The 16,957-nt window shown below is 41.1% G+C and overlaps 1 protein-coding gene across 1 annotated transcript in view; it reads left to right on the top strand.

The window, feature by feature from the left end:
- Positions 1-16,957, top strand: part of sema4c (sema domain, immunoglobulin domain (Ig), transmembrane domain (TM) and short cytoplasmic domain, (semaphorin) 4C) — a 112,147-nt gene that overhangs the window by 79,038 nt on the left and 16,152 nt on the right. Inside the window, exons 5-10 of the mRNA XM_034148640.1 lie at positions 2,597-2,659; positions 5,590-5,688; positions 6,278-6,374; positions 8,060-8,179; positions 10,979-11,130; positions 14,793-14,968. Of these exons, the coding sequence (XP_034004531.1) occupies positions 2,597-2,659; positions 5,590-5,688; positions 6,278-6,374; positions 8,060-8,179; positions 10,979-11,130; positions 14,793-14,968 (707 nt within the window). The remainder of the gene's footprint in view (positions 1-2,596; positions 2,660-5,589; positions 5,689-6,277; positions 6,375-8,059; positions 8,180-10,978; positions 11,131-14,792; positions 14,969-16,957) is intronic.

The raw sequence follows: 16,957 nt of genomic DNA, 5'->3' as shown, positions 1-16,957 counted from the left end.
GCTAATGGACTGAGCGTGGACTGCATTACTTGCACCAACACTGAAGGAGAAAACACATCAGATATTAGCAGGCGCCTTTTAAATGCGGAAACAAGTATAGCCACGTTACAGCACTCCTTGCAAAATAAAGGTTGTTGCTTCATCCGTTAGACTTTATTTTTAACTCAACCCTACAATCCTATTTCTCACAAAGACTCTAAGATGTTTCAATAGACACTAATGGGGGGAAAGGCTATTTGTGTGTAGTGTGAGGTACAGGATATTCATGGCATTGTCTTGTTATGCTTTTAGACATTAATCCTGCGACTGCCAGGTTTTTGATTACATTACTGATCTGTGTGGAGCAAATGAAGAGTGAATTTCTTCATTAGACACTGACTGGTGACGAATGAGAATCCCTTGGGAACAAATTAGAAGTGACAAAAAAAACTTCTGGTGTTGCTACGCTTCATTTTATCCTGTCTCTCTCTAAAAACTCCAGTGCATTTGTTAAAACTACACATCCTGCAGGTAATCTGTCATTGTAATCATTAATTCAGTTATTAAATATTAACGTATAACTTCATCATGTCTACTGTGAGAATGAAATGTGGACATTCAGAGGTTTGACTTACCCCTGAAATATTATCATAATAAAAGGTATTATAATTTATGATAGTTAGTATATCATTCGTCAAGTATTTAAAGTGTACTTTATCTACCACCGCAGTATATGGCAATGACCCATTGTTGGATTGCTGTTGGTTTAAGCGCAGCCAAGTAAATCAGAGTTTAATTCTGCATGTGCGGCGGCTCTCTGCCTATAATGACCAGTGTAATTATTGCTAATGGTGTGGAAACCTCTCAGTAAACACACTTCATATTTTGGACCTCAATGCAGGGAGCAAAGTTCAGCCATGTGTCAAACGGCCATTCAAAAAAGCATCAGCTACTGGAAAGCACTAAACGCAAAGGTTAAGGAAAGTATGGACAGAAGGCTTATTTGCTTTCTCTGTACTACATGTTTTAACAGAAATGCAGCTATTTACTTATCTGTATCTGTAGTACGGAAGCCCTGAATGGCCACGGTTTAATCGTATTTCCTCTGTTTTCCTGTGAAATAAAGTTATTTTTATTTGTTTTCTCAAGATCTAGAGTTATTTATGTCAGTAGGCGCTTTCACACCAAGTACTTTGCCGTACTTAGTTCCCAGTACTTAGTTCATCAGAACTCTTTAGTTCTGATGAACTAAAGAGCAGATCGCGTTCACACCGGAATAAGTCCCTGAGGGAGGATTAGACAAATGAAGCCGCTGACGTCACTTCTTCTTCTTCTGCTTTGGGTTTACTGGCAGGCCGCAAACAACTTCAGGGCGTATACTGCCACCCGGAGTCCCCGGCCGGAAGTCCCCGGAGTTGGGGACTGGCTTCAGTAGAAGCTGCTGGGACTCCCAGCAGCTTCTACTGAAGCCTTCCGAGTAAATCGCCAGAAAGCCGACACCTCCTCATCTCCACCGCTCCCATGTTTTCTTTAGTGTTGCCATAAGTTATTCTCTCTCCGTTGGTGCGCTGGGCTAATGCTAATGCTAATAATGCTAATGCCAGCAAATACAATGGCGGCTTCACAAAACTTTGCGGAGTTTTATGGGGCGTGGTTTGCAATTCGCCCAGCCAATAGAAATGGGAACCTTTTTCTCCCAGGAAAGTACCTGCTCTCTAGCAGGGACTAAAAAGGGGTGAAAAGGTTCGCCAAAAAAAGTTCTAGTTCCAGATCTTTTTGGTGTGAACGCAAAATCCCAGGAACTATCGGAACTATTCCTGGGAAAAGTACTCCGGTGTGAAAGCGCCTATTATCTCCAAATAAGAGAGCTCTAGTAGAGAAACTTTCTCGGGATAATGTCATAACTTCAAAGCCACGAGTAAACAATGATTTATAAATCAAACTAATTTGTAATGTTAGTGGTGATAACATTAATAACTTGTGATCACTAATGTGATATTCATGAGCAAAGGGTGGTTATAGATTGTTCGAAACATGACCTTTAAGGGCCACCGTACTTAAGGTCAAGGTGGATTTCACTTGAAATCAGGATGATTTTATAAGTTTTCTTGAGATCGGGTGTTATAAATGTTTTCATCTCCAATTAACAATCACTTGAGAGCTCGGGGTAGAGTCTTTTTCTCGGGATCCTGACATATTAAATAAAAGATCATGAGAAAACTATGTTTCATAAATAAAACGTTATGGGTCTTGGCCAATATGCCGTTATTTTGGGGAAACAACATTTGTAATTTGAGAGAGGATGACATAAATAACTTGTGATCTCAATTGTTATTGACTTGTTATCATGATGAAAAGATTTGTAACCATGGCTTTGGTTCAAGGTGAAGAATAACCTTGTCCAATTAATTAAAAAACATTTTATCTCCATTTTGTGCAGCAAATCGAGTCAATCTGCTCTAATTAAGGTTCATTAATGTGCTGTTTTACCTTGGTCATCGGCCAACCTAGGAAGATTGTGTGGTTCATTTAGAAAATGATAAATAGGCAAAAGGCAGACAGCATCCTCCCTGTAGACGACATGTTCCTCATCACATCTGTGTCTTTCTTTCTTCAGATCGAGTGGCCGGCTCCGCAGGATAAGAAGAGGGAGTGTGTGGCCAAGGGGAAGAACAACCAGGTAACACGCATCTTGTGGGGATTACCTGCTTTTCTCAAGGCCACGTGTACAGGAGTTTATACGCCAGTAGTTTATCCACTTCACTTTGCTCCATTACATTTTGTCAAGTCAGTCTAAGGGGTTTCTAACTGGAAGGCTTCCAGTCATTACATTAGCTCACAGCGTCTTCCAGGCAGCATCAGCAACTTTTAAGGTGGGCCGATCCGGGAAGTGTTTTGTCTCGAGCAACAAAAAGAGAGGGGAAAGTCCCGCAGCAGAGAGAGTCTGATAAGTGATAAGCATGCTGAGGCTTCACATTTAGCACACAGACATGAGAGTGGCTTCTCATCTGACTCTCAGCAGGAAAACTATTCCTTTTTGAATATTCATTACGAGAAGCTAGCTCATTACGAAAAGAAGACTTCATCAGATAAAACATTTCTGAGGATCTACTTTTTCCAAATATTAAATGATGATATTCAACAGAGGAGTAGCTCTCTGTAGTTCAGTATTAACTCTAAGCTCTTACCATCAGTTGTGATCAGAGTAGGTAGGGTTACTTTCAAATGTAATTATCTCTAAATAGAGAACATGTAATCAGTAACTTAATCCAACCTGAATACTTTCCATTACTTTGGGATTATTGCAATATCAAATGCAATGTGAATAAATACAACAGCACATTAATATCAATAGGAGGTTTTTTTAAATCCATTATGTAAGAAAACAGAACAATACAAGAAGAAACCGAGATATTTAGGATCAAAAATGATTTTATGTAGGGAGGCGTGTGGCGCAGTGGATAGAGCCATGGTGTTGGGATCAGGGGGTCACAGGTTCAAACCCCACTGCAGTCAGCATGTCGTTGTGTCCCTGGACACTTCACCCCAAATTGCTCCTGTGCGGATTTTCCACAGTATTGAGAATGTAAGTCGCTTTGGATAAAAGTGTCTAACAAGTGACATGTGGGTGAGTATTATCCTACAGAACAGCACAGCTTACAGAGAAGAGATAACATCTGAACACTACATGCTCTCTTAGTTTCATACTAACATTATTATCCTGCTATTTACCCCCAAGTTTTAGAAATGTACCAGTAATCTGATTACACTGTTTGTTTTGTAACGGAAAGGGAAAACACTCTCTTTCCTCTGCGCCCCGGCTCCTCACTGCTTACAGGGCATAAAGTACATCTGCAAGGAGTCTCGTTTAATATTTTATAGAAACACACAGACGTTTAAGAGACGAAGCTGAAAACCTCTCTCGTTGCACAACAGTTACCTTTGATGTGGTTTCAAACAGAAGGGGAAATAGTTCAGTGGAGGGCAGTAGTAGGAGTACTTCTTCAACTAAAATTGAATTAAAACGTGTCATAACTTCTCGTTTTGGGGCGTGAATGGTTGTTCAAATGCAGCGTGATGCCCTGTGATCAGGATACTTGGGTGCATTTAATCAAAAATGCTAGCAAAAGTGCATTTAAAGCTACTTTAGTTAAGTGAATGTTTACACATGTCCTATTTATAACATAAATGAATGAATGAATAAGCATATGGTGTTTACACTGCCCGTCGAGATACTCAATGATTAGTCTTTTTATGTAATGTAGTCGCCTGAAAGAGGACCGTCTGCCAGATGCATCTCGTCCCGATTATCCTCGCTGATTACAGGCGCTGTAAAGATGTATTAAAACAAAATCATATTGCTCTTATAACAGCCGTGAGAGGCAGATATTGTTTTGCTGCTGCAGAGGCAACATCAAGTGGATGCACTGAATTATTCATTCCTGTAGCATCATGTGTGAGCATCTGTTTCCAATCCCATTCAAAGAGCTTTATTGTTCATCACAGCACAGACATTAAAGGGCACTGCCCATGAAACGCTACATATATTACACTGTTAATTACCCACAAATCTTTTGAATGGAAACATCCTATCACGTTTTTTGTCGCAGTGTAAAGGTTATTTAGATCATGTGGTTACATCATCTATTAAGTGATGTCCTCTCCTTCTGAGACCCAGAACATTATTGCTGTCCTCTGTGGAGGACATGACACTTAAGCCCTGATTTTAAACACCATGCAGGCACTTTATCTGAGTCCTAAAGTAGTGTGAGAAGTACATCGTGATGTCTCCAGTGATGTAACACACACAAGGCACATGTGCTGTCTTTAGAAAAGAGGGAAACTGCAGAAAACACATTTTACTGTAGTGCAGTGAGGGACTTAAATGATAAAATGTATAAATATATATTGTTTATGTTCTTCATTGGATGTTTTTTTATTAATGTTGAGTCTTAACTAGATTATATTAACTATTTAGATGTGTGTTATGTCCAATAAGCCTTTTAAACACATATTTTTAGGGAGGGAGTTATCATCTTATTTTCCATATTTCAGGAAACAGAAAGTGAGGCAGAACTTTTATATTAAAAAATATTGAGAGGGAGTCAGACATGCTGTCAGGAGATGATAAAGGAACTCAATGTATTTGAAATTGTGCCTTTTAAAGTACTTTTTTATGGAATAAATAGACCCACTAGATGCAATAACACATAATAAATTACATAATTAAATCATAGTGATGTGTTTCTTATATCCCAATCCTTAAAAAAGGATGTTTAAGAAAAAGTCTTGTGGGTCTTGGTAGATTATAACAATGAACACTTAGCATACTCAAAATAAATGACTGTTCTTGGATCCACATATATAAGAATGGCGCTGCCAAGAGATCCTCTCCATCGCTCACTGACTTCACACATTTTAAAAGTTAATCATGAGTAACGCGGTCTAGTCTCAAGGTTATGAAGATTCAAAAGCAGTCGCATTGAAGCATTACAGTTAAGCTGAGTCTCAGAGGTGTGTGTGAGCATACAGAGTCTCCATGGTGCAATGGGCTTCACCTCAACAGAGGACAAACAGCAGCTTTCTAACAATTCCTCCTCCTCTCCACAGACCGAGTGTTTCAACTACATCCGCTTCCTGCAGAGCTACAACCACACACACCTCTACACCTGCGGCACCTACGCCTTCCAGCCCAAATGCACCTATGTGGTAAGTGTGTGTGTGTGTGTGTGTGTGTGTGTGTGTGTGTGTGTGTGTGTGTGTGTGTGTGTGTGTGTGTGTGTGTGTGTGTGTGTGTGTGTGTGTGTGTGTGTGTGTGTGTGTTTCCCTAGACAGAGTTATTTTGGTCGTGCGCTGCTGACAGGTGTCAACTTCAATCTGACCACAGGCTAAGAGAACTGTGTGATAAAGTGAAAAAAATGTAATAGAAAACAGTGTCCCATGCTGGGTTATCTGAATGTGTGAATGCTATTGTGTGTGTGTGTGTGTGTGTGTGTGTGTGTGTGTGTGTGTGTGTGTGTGTGTGTGTGTGTGTGTGTGTGTGTGTGTGTGTGTGTGTGTGTGTGTGTGTGTGTGTGTGCGTGTGTGTGTAAACATGTGACGCTGATGCGACAGGACAACATGACGTGGGGTGAAGCCGTGGTCATTTTAACGGACACACAGGGCTTGCAGCTGTGTCATGTGGGTCATAACGCACACTGACCAAGATAAACAAACACCTGATTTCCTTTGTCTGTGTGTGTGTGTGTGTGTGTGTGTGTGTGTGTTTGTGTGTGTGTGTGTGTGTGTGTGTTTGTAGAACGCAGACGCTTTTACCCTGAATCCTGCTGACCTGGAGGATGGAAAGGGTAAATGCCCATATGACCCTGCCAAAGGGCACACTGGCCTTATAGTGGGTGAGTAATAAGCGCATACTTTAAATACCGTACTCATGTTTTTACGTACTCCAAATACAAATAAAGGGACATATACTGCAAATGTTCAGGTTCATACTTGTAAATGAGGCTTCCAAAATAATGTGTGTACATGCTTTAATGTTAAAAAATAACTGTATATTTTCTCACACTATCTTTCTGTATATACCTGAATTCATCCTCTGTCTGAAACGCTCTGTTCACGCACCACATGTCTCTTTAAGCCTCCCTCCTGAAAATGCTGAACCTGGTCTTGGCTTACCCCTCGATTCCACCGGGTCCGTCTGCGCCGCATTATGGCTGCGCCGCAGTTTTGGTCCGGCCTCCTCCGGCGTCATACCCTACCAGGCGCGTTTCAGAAGCATTTCAGAAGCGGAGCTCTTGCCTGCTGGCTCGCAGTTTTTGTTGATTTTGGCATATTTCCTGGACAGGCTACTTTGTACAGACAAAGTTAATAATAACTGTAATATTCCAGTTATAAACGACATGAATCAAAGATGTGTTGCTGTATTTTAGTGGTAAAAAAATGCATTCATCATCATAATTATTCTATATATATAATTTACACAGTGCCTGTAAACCGGAGGAGAACGCTGGCATTTCTCCTCCTACTTGAAAGACTACGGAGGAATAGGGTCTGCAAAATTTGTTTGTGTGTGTGTATATATATATATATATATGATATGCTCTGAACGTTCCACTTCCTGCCTGCCCGACCTTACGTTACGGCTGCACCGCGTCAAAAATAGGATTCATCCTAATTTTAGAGGAGCCCTGCGCCGAGCCGCTTCTGGGACGCTTCTGGGACGCTTCTGGGACGCTTCTGGGACGCTTCTGAGCCGTAACGCGCCGCGTGTGGTGGAATAGCACCCATTGACTAGAGTGGCCGCGATCGCCGTGAGCACCGCGGCGCAGCCGTAACGCGCCCGTAACGCGCCCGTAACGCGCCCGTAACGCGCCCGTAACGCGCCGCAGACGGACCCGGTGGAATCTAGGGGTAAATATTGCATAGCCATTGGTTGATATACTCAGATGACGGGCGGTATCATGTAATGAGCCTGTTTGTGACATAGAAAGGGAAGCCATTTGTGAATGGCTTGATAAATCCCATGTTTTCTTTTCCAAGCACCCCCCAAACACTGACTTGGTTGCCTTGTTTTGGGTTATAAGGCACTGCAGATATCAAAATGTATGCGCACAATCACTAAAAAAGTGGGATTTTTTATTATATGTCCTCTTTAAGTGTTGCCGAACAAGTGTAACAATCATTTAAGTGTCATGTTTACCCAACAAGCATGATAAATCCTTAGCTGGAAATGCATTCACATCAATATATCAACCCCAAACACACCGTCAGCGCTTGTTGTTCCATCTCAGCAGTGTGAACACTAAAGTGAACTGCGCCATGTTTTTACAGCTCTAACGGAGGCATTAAATGTCCATCAAACTGCTCCTGCAGCATTTCCCATCTGTTTTGCAGCCATACGACTGCACTGAGAGTCCAGGAGTCCAATTTAACTTTGCATGCATGCATTCACTGCACTGAACAGCCCTTCTGAACAAATACACATCCATTCTCCGTCTCCTTTTGTGACTCCCGGCTGAGCCAATGTCCTCTCAGGCCTGTACAAGAACAGAATTAAACTAAATCTTGCATTCTGCTACAGATAAGGAGCTGTACTCGGCAACGCTCAACAACTTCCTGGGTACAGAGCCAGTGATTCTGAGGAACCTGGGCCTACAGCACTACAGCATGAAGAGCGAATACTTGCCCGCCTGGCTCAATGGTGAGTTAAAGCGGACATTAGAAAGACAAAGACAATGAAAGAGGTAAACCTGCCAACACGATTAGAGAGGGGAAGGAAGGGATGGAACAAAATGGTTGTTTGCTTAGCACCAACCCCTCTTACCAATGAGTCAAAGCTTTATTCTAGCGTGGATTACAGCGATGACGATGGCACGTTTACTGCTCATAATTCCTTTTGAAACAATGGATCTAATCACATAGAAGTTGACAACAGCAAGCTTTTCATTTTTTAGCAGTTTATCAGCTTTTATCAGCTTATTTGAACAGCCTCCAGCTAACATTTGTAATCTTTCCAGCTGGCTCTTGTTAAAACGAATGTAGTATGGTCCTAAATATAATGCTAAAAGCCGCATTTCCAATACAAAAAGTCTGTATCCGCACCAGATAATTGTGCATGGCGACGCATGGTAACTGAGAAGCATTGTTCTTGGATTGCTGATTCATTTGAATAGCCCTAGAACAATTATTTCAACCTTGTTTTGTTCTAATACAACCATTTTTGAATGCTCACCGTAAAAACACATAGTTGGAAAGGCAGAAAGCTCTGCCCTTTTATTTGTGTCTTCAAGGTTTATGTTAAAAAAGGCAAAAGTACTGAAAGAAGATGGGCTCTCCGATAACTTTGACAAATCTTCATCAAGTAACACGTAGCTATGTAACAATACAGAAGCTCTATGGTGATGATTACAAGTGGTATGAAATGGATTAAACTTCCTAAACTATTTATATTGAATTTACTTAACTTTAGATATTGAGCAATCTGACAGTAAGGAGGCTAGGGCATACACAAACATTTGTTGATGTTAGCTTAATATATTTGCCAGTTTGTGTAAATCCGAAAATGAATCTAAGTAAATTTGTTCCTGATTTCTCATTAAAATGCCATTTTATTGTAGGAATGTCAAGACGATATATGTGGCTTCATCAAAAATGGGTCATGTATTTACTTTGGAGTTATGGGGCGTAACATTGGTAATAAATTGTGTTCACGTTACCTTCTCTCATTAGAATGAATACTGTAGTAACCATACATGCTAACATTTGTAGCTTACTTTAAGGAATATGAACACATAGCTTAGAAAGTCAACTATTCAAAACTTATAGAAGAAAATTTAATTTTTGTGAAGAAAATCTATTCATCCATGCAAGTATAGTAATTATTAATACAAATATTCCTCATCAGTTCAGCTTCAAGACTCTTTTTCCATGGCGACACTGATCGAGTGTGATAACGGCGGCTTATTTTTAACAGTTTCATTAAAAAAAGAAAGAGCCAGAAACATGCAAAAGAACAAGAGAAAAAGAGAAATTAGTTGCAGGAAATGAAGCGTAGGACTCGGCTAAAGCGAAGGATCGTTATCTATTTCGGGGAGCAGGAGTGAGATACCTCGAGAGAAATGAGGGGCAGAGAAGAGGATGAAGTCACAGCAGGAAAAATGGCTGATGAAAGAACAGACATTAGGATTGGTGATGAAAAGATAGAGCGAGGGGTGAGGGGAATGGAGAAAGGAGGCGGAGGGAGGGAGGGAGGAACATACAGATGAGGCTGAGGGTGGATCGATGTGTCCGTTTATTATTCATGGAGCTTTTATTAAAAACTAGACCTATGAGGCTATCCTCACCTTAATTTAAGCAGCTTCTAACCAGCATAAAAGCATTTAATTGGCCTGGGTTTCAGTGGAGAGTTCTAAAATACAGCGGCTTTTATACGGGAAAAGAACAGTTCATCTTGGGAAATGTTGAGTCTTTGTAACTCAAACAAAACACCTTACAATGAATCGTGTGGAGGCGTGTGGCGCATTGGGTTGTGCGTATGTGTTCGGATGAGGGGGGTCACAGGTTCAAACCTCACTGCAGTCAGCATGTCGTTGTGTCCCTAGGCAAGACACTTCACCCCAAATTGCTCCTGTGGGGATTGTCCACAGTATTGAGTATGTAAGTCGCTTTGGATAAAAGCGTCTAACAAGTAACATGTCATGTAATGTAATGAATCGAAAGCCCCCTGCAGCTGGAAACCTAAAAAATCTCTCTATCAGGCTATTTTTGAAAACATATCTTTCAAAATCTAATGAGAAGGTTGTATCTTTGTAAAGAAAATGGCTGAATCTCAAGCCCCCTGCAGCTCGAGTCCGGAAGAATGCCTGTATCTGTCTTTTTTCTTCTATAAAAGCATATCACTCCAAATGTAATGAAGGCTGGATGGAGTAAAAGAATCTGAGGCGAAGTGAGAAACACAAAATGGACCGATAATAGGGAGCAGTGGAGAGAGTGAGAGTGAGAAATGACTGGAGGAGAGATGATGCGAAGGAGAGAGTGATGATAGAAAATAGACAGACGGGTGAGAAGGGGCGGCAGGGAATGAGATGGAGGTGTCAAGTGTGTGTGTGTGTGTGTGTGTGTGTGTGTGTGTGTGTGTGTGTGTGTGTGTGTGTGTGTGTGTGTGTGTGTGTGTGTGTGTGTGTGTGTGTGTGTGTGTGTGTGTGTGTGTGTGTGTGTGTGTGTGTGTGTGTGTGTGTGCGTGCGTGCGTGCGTGCGTGCGTGCGTGCGTGCGTGCGTGCGTGCGTGGTGTGTGTGTAAAAGGCAGGTTTGTGTGTGTGTGAGATGTGATTCAGTCCAAATGCGCCTGCAGGCTGAGACTAGCTATTCGCTCACATGTGATGTATGTCTTTACTGTAAGAAAGTACACTTTCTCAAACCACTGTTCTTTGTGTGTGTGTGTGTGTGTGTGTGTGTGTGTGTGTGTGTGTGTGTGTGTGTGTGTGTGTGTGTGTGTGTGCAGAGCCGGACTTTGTGGGTTCGGCCCTGGTGAGGGAGAGCAGCGGCAGTAAAGATGGAGACGACGACAAGATCTACTTCTTCTTCAGTGAGCGGGCGTTGGAGCTGGACTGCGACACCGAGCTCAACGTGGCCCGAGTGGCTCGCGTCTGCAAGGTAACAACAGCCATCAGAAGTGATTCGATTAGGAATCTATTCAAATAAATCATATCTGTAGCCCTTTTTCCCACTGGATGAAAGAAACCCAAACATCTGGCCTTTGTCTTCAGTGGGGTTTATCTGCTCCAATGAGTGAGGGATATATGACACCAGTGTACAATGTTTGAAACACTAGTTGAAATTAATATTCTTTCAAATAAAAAACAAGGGACAGGGATTTTGACATTTATTCAATTTATTCAAGTCGAAAACCTACAATTAATGTTTTCTCCTCAAAGCCACCAGACTCCTTTAAAAGTAACAGTAATGTTCAAATTCAAAGGTTTTATTGTCATATGCACAACGCTACAGTACAGTGTAGAAATGGCAATGAAAATCTTCTGACCTGAGCTCCTCCAACAATCCAACATATATAATAAAATACAAAATAAAAAAGTAGTGCAAAAAGTCTATATATAGGAGGCGTGTGGCGCAGTGGGTAGAGCATTGGTGTTCGGATGAAAGGAACCACAGGTTCAAACCCCACTGCAGTCAGCATGTCGTTGTGTCCCTGGGCAAGACACTTCACCCCAAATTGCTCCTCCCACAGTATTGAGTATGTAAGTCGCTTTGGATAAAAGCGTCTAACAAGTAACATGTAATATACATGTCAATAGAATATGATATGTACAAGAACAGAATATCTCACTGATCAACGTTTAAAACTCTTTATTCAAACTCGACAGAAACAAAATAAAACACATCAAAACCATTTCAACTGTAATCAATCTGCAGGTGACTTTTAACCAACGAGTTTTGACTGCAAAACAGTTTTATGCACGCTTGGCTGGAAATCAGTGAGTTGCTGTTTTCTGCAGCCGGTTTGGCAGCTGTTTCCATACTCTTAATATACCATGAGACAGCATCGCTAACAGTTACTGCCTTACACACTTCACCAGATGAGACGCCCATATACTGTAAAGAGGCAACTGGTAGAGTTGTTTAACAGCTTCATATGTTGAGTGAATTTAAATAGCTGCTACATAACGTTACATGAAAAGCAAATTGACCACTATGGAGCATTTGAAACCCATATCCAATATATATGGATTTGTATTCCTGACTTTTACATTACATTACATTACATGTTACTTGTTAGACGCTTTTATCCAAAGCGACTTACTTACTCAATACTGTGGGCAATCCCCACAGGAACAATTTGGGGTGAAGTGTCTTGCCCAGAGACACAACGACATGCTGACTGCAGTGGGGTTTGAACCTGTGACCCCCTGATCCGAACACCAACGCACTAGTGCACTGCGCCACAGCCTCCTTTTTGCATAAGGAACAAACTATTGTTGGTCGCATTTTCCACCATGATGGTTTAAAGACCCACAAAGATCAACCAAATAAGTCAGCTATGATTTGTTTTAACAAAATGCGGGATCAAATTCTTCAATAGGCGTGTTCTGGTTATTCTGACTAAAAATGTGGAAACTTAAAAGTTACTTTCTCTCATAAAAAACATAATACAACTCAATTCAGTGACATATTAAAAGCTGTCAGCCTGACTCAAAAGATCTGATACACTTAATAAAGTAACCTTTCTTCTAACTAAGAAACGACTATGCTTTAAAATACAGACTTTCCATTATTATCAGTATAAAGCACAAATAAAGGGCTCCACGGTAAATAGCCTTGTCCCACTGAATTTCAGCTAAACACCAGTTTGCTAACAATGTTTTATGTGAGGACAATTACACTGACATAGAGCAATTTGATAATGAATGCATTCATTTGTTTAATGAATGGCCTCATTAGGATAACTGATTAGTTTTGATTCACCTCAGTGATTATGTCCAGACATCAGAGGAGCTTCTAGCTGGGGGGAGAATGAGATTTTAAACAGCAGCCCTTTTTATTTTGTATGATTTCAGTGAACTTTAAGTTAACGAAGCACAAGTGTGTCATGTTTCAGTAACGTGTGCAGAGAGAGCTCAGTAACCTTTAAACTGAGTGAAATCGAGACAGATTGTTAACAGTCTGAGGAGATGAGCGTTATTAAATGCACAATATATGCACTGTTTTAGGGAAAGTGCCCTTTAATGTCTGCGCTGCTGTGATGAACAATCAAGCTCTTTGACTGAAATGAGAAACAGATGCTCACACATGATGTGTACTAGTGCCGTGAATGATTTCACCCCGCTGTTGCTGCTGAAGCATAATGTCTGTATCTCACTGCTGTATTATGAGCATTTGCATTGCATTTTAATGCCCCTGCAACCACAGAGGCTGATAGGAATGAGTGTATCTGGCAGACAGGCCTCTTTTGAGCCAGCAGTAAACCTTATAAAGGGACCACCCATCAAAACTCAATGTTTCCCGTATAATTGAATATCATTATTATTATTATTGTCATCCTGCTCTTCAATGGTACCCTTCAACATATCAGGGTCGAAATGCTCCTTTAGAGGTTTTTGCAACATGACAAATGCTCAGTCAGCTGATTCACGTGTAACAGGTTCATCATTATGTAGATACAGAATACTACCGTGTATGCACAGAGGTGAGGTTTAGCATCCACAAGGTGAAGGTGAGGCTAATGAAATGCAACATAAGCAGCATAATAAAGCAAGAAAGTGAGCGATGTGCTGTCAGCTCTAAGAGAAATGGTACTTGTTCACAGGGTCAACTCGCATTGGACGCTTAATTGGCATGCCACAAGGCACCTGATTGGATGAAAACATTCAATCCCGAGCTGTCTGACCACAGATTTCAAAACAACTGACATGGTGGCTCATTAAACAGGCCCTATTGTGCTTTTTGGTGTGTTATATAGGTTTTCTGCATGTAAATGGTCTGCAAGGATGAAGTCAGTTTGGAAATAAACTTTGCCGTTGCTGAATTAGTCTGTATTTAAAATTAAACTTTAAGCGAATGAAAAGTGGCCAACATAGAATTTTAGAAGTGTTTGAGTGAAGGTAACCTTTAATTATGCACGTAACATTTCTCAAGTGCATTCAACCATGAGGATACACACTCAAAACAGCATGAGAAGTACATGAGCTTTAAATAAAAGCAACTTTCAATCAAAACAGGTCAGGTTTTTTATTCTGCAACAGAAGATGTTTAGACTTTTTTCTTCTCTGATATTAACATGGATCTCTTTACACCTCTACTCCCAAAGAATGTACATTTAAAGGTCACCTATTATGCAAAATCCACTTGTTCATGTCTCTTCTACATCAACATGTGTCCCCTCTGTGTAAAGAGATTCTGAAAGTTTCAGGAAAAAAGATTCTCTCTCTTTTTGTCCTGATCCATTTCAATAAAAACCTGTCTGAAAATGAGCTGATCAGATTTTGGATACTTTATGATGTCATAACGATATTTTGGCTTGTGTAACCATTAGCCAATCACCAACCAAGGTAACCCCCCCCCCCCCCACCTTATCAACTGAATCTGGCGTGGGGAGTGGCTCCTTATTTTCATCTAAAGTAACAGACAGGGGGGCTTATGGGATGCTGCAATGATCTGTTTGGTGTTTGGAGCCAAACACTTCAGAGACATGCTTTGTATATATCTGAGACCTATAATATATTTATGTAAAACAGTATAATAGGGGACCTTTAAAGGACCTGTTTCAGCCGTTGATGAGATGTGATCGTGTCCTCTCTCAGGGGGATCTGGGTGGTACCAGGACTCTGCAGAAGAAGTGGACCACCTTCCAGAAAGCCCGTCTGGAGTGCTCCCTCCCCGAGCGTCACGTCTCCTTCAACAACCTGAGGGCCGTGTTCACGCTGCCGGGCCAGGACTGGAGGGGCACCACCTTCTACGGCATCTTCCACGCCCAGTGGTGAGTCAGAGCAGAGAAATACAGGCTGAAGAAAGAGCTCCATTTCAGTCTCATCCTCTGAAAAATCTCGGTTAATTACTACATGTACCATCTGCTGTCAGAGCGAGACATATCACTTTCCCAACATGTCAGATACTTTGCTTTTTATTAAAATCCTGGGTCAGCCAGCAGTCACTCTGATATGATGGCTCTAATTATGCACTAGGGATCAGGTGTTTACTGTGTAATTGGGCTTTTAGTGTAATAGCCCTACGAGTGGATACAGCTCAAGTGGGCTTGAACAGGTTTTATGGGTTTTATTAGTGATTTAATGTCACATTGACTTCATGTTTTGGCTGAATATAGTGAACCCTTTTGCTAAATAGAATCAGGCTAATTTAATTAGTTCAATAAACCGATGATTGACACATTGGTTGAATCACATTATACTTAATACCTTACTATTACCACATTTGATCCTAATACAATGATTTTTCTGACACCTTATAATAACGTATTCCTTGTTTCTCATGCATTTAGTTTAAATGTCCATCAACAGGTGTCCATTTTCAGCTCAATGCATTCAGTCTTAATAAACGTATGGAAAAGGTTGTTATTTGGTTTTGTAACTGCTACAGAAGTTGCGTTACTAAAGAACGAAAGTTACGTTACAATTTAGTAAACGCTTCCGTAAAAAAAAAATGGAAAAGCCGTTACTTAGGCCCTGTCCACACGGAGACGAAACGGAGACGAAAACGAACCGAATTCGATATCAAAAAAGTCTTCCGTCCTCACGGAATCGACTCAAGAAACGTGTCCGTCCACACGAGACCGCTCGACCCGCTGGAGATGCTGTAGTACATATGCCGGGCCTGTAAGTGGCGCTGTACTTCCGCCACAAAATACACCAAAAGCAGCGAATAAGACCGATGACGATTATTATTATTATTATTATTATATTATATTATTATTGTTGCTGATGGTTGTGGTAGAGGAGCTGTAAATGTTGCACTAAAATCTGTATCATGGTCAGTAGCGTCTGGAGCACGAACGCAACCCTGTGATCCGCCATTGTTGTTGTTGTTGGCGAAACGCATCAGCAATGACGCGGGGGTGAGCAGGAGAGGTGGAGAGAGGCGGGGCTATGGCTTCATCATTTCAGGGAATGATCGTATAGGGCGTACACACGGAGCCGCAAGCGTGTCGTCCTCAGACCTACCCACTTTGGGAGGCGTAATCAAAGGGTATCGGATTCGGGCTCCAAATCCGCGTTTCCGTGTCAGCCTCGTGTGGACGAACCGTCTGATATCGTCTCCGTGTGGACGGGGCTTTAGGCACGGATTTAGGTGTAAATGGCAATAATAAGTGCAAAACAAATCAAATGTGTGAAAGTCTGGTGTTTTCCAAACCACCCAAACACAATGATCTCATCCCAATGCGATCTTTGTCACTCTGGTTTACAATTACAAATATTACATCAAATAAAAACATATATAGTATATTTAGGAACTATGGTGTGTCACTTTTTGTGGAAATAGCTGCAAACAGTGTATGAAAACCGCCCGATTTTAGCATCATATCATCACATCTGTTGAATATTTGGTGATAGGGATCATAAAAAAACTCTGTTGATGATTTACATTTTAGTTTATAGCTTGATAAAACTTCACTTTAGGACCAAATCAACTTTTCTGACATGTTTCTTCTTAAGAGAATCTTTTGATGTCGTCTGTTTAAAGCTTGATAAAACATTAAAGACCAGATCAACTTTTATTCTGAAGGGAAAATGTACTTAAAGGGATAATTGAAGTACAATCTGGAGATTAAAATGCTGATGACAAAGAAACTTGTGACTGTGGGATTATTAGTGGACTAAAGACTGGACCACTACACAACTGTTATGTGTTAATGAGTTACTTATCACCAAAGCAGTGGGAGGCAGGGCAGGAGGTTTGCTTTGGGAGGATAGTTGGAGTTGTTCTGCGAGTAAAGCCCTATGATGTGACTCTT

This window comes from Trematomus bernacchii, unplaced genomic scaffold (genome assembly GCF_902827165.1).
Source record: "Trematomus bernacchii unplaced genomic scaffold, fTreBer1.1, whole genome shotgun sequence".
NCBI lineage: Eukaryota > Metazoa > Chordata > Actinopteri > Perciformes > Nototheniidae > Trematomus > Trematomus bernacchii.
This window is presented reverse-complemented; position numbering and strand designations above follow the sequence as displayed.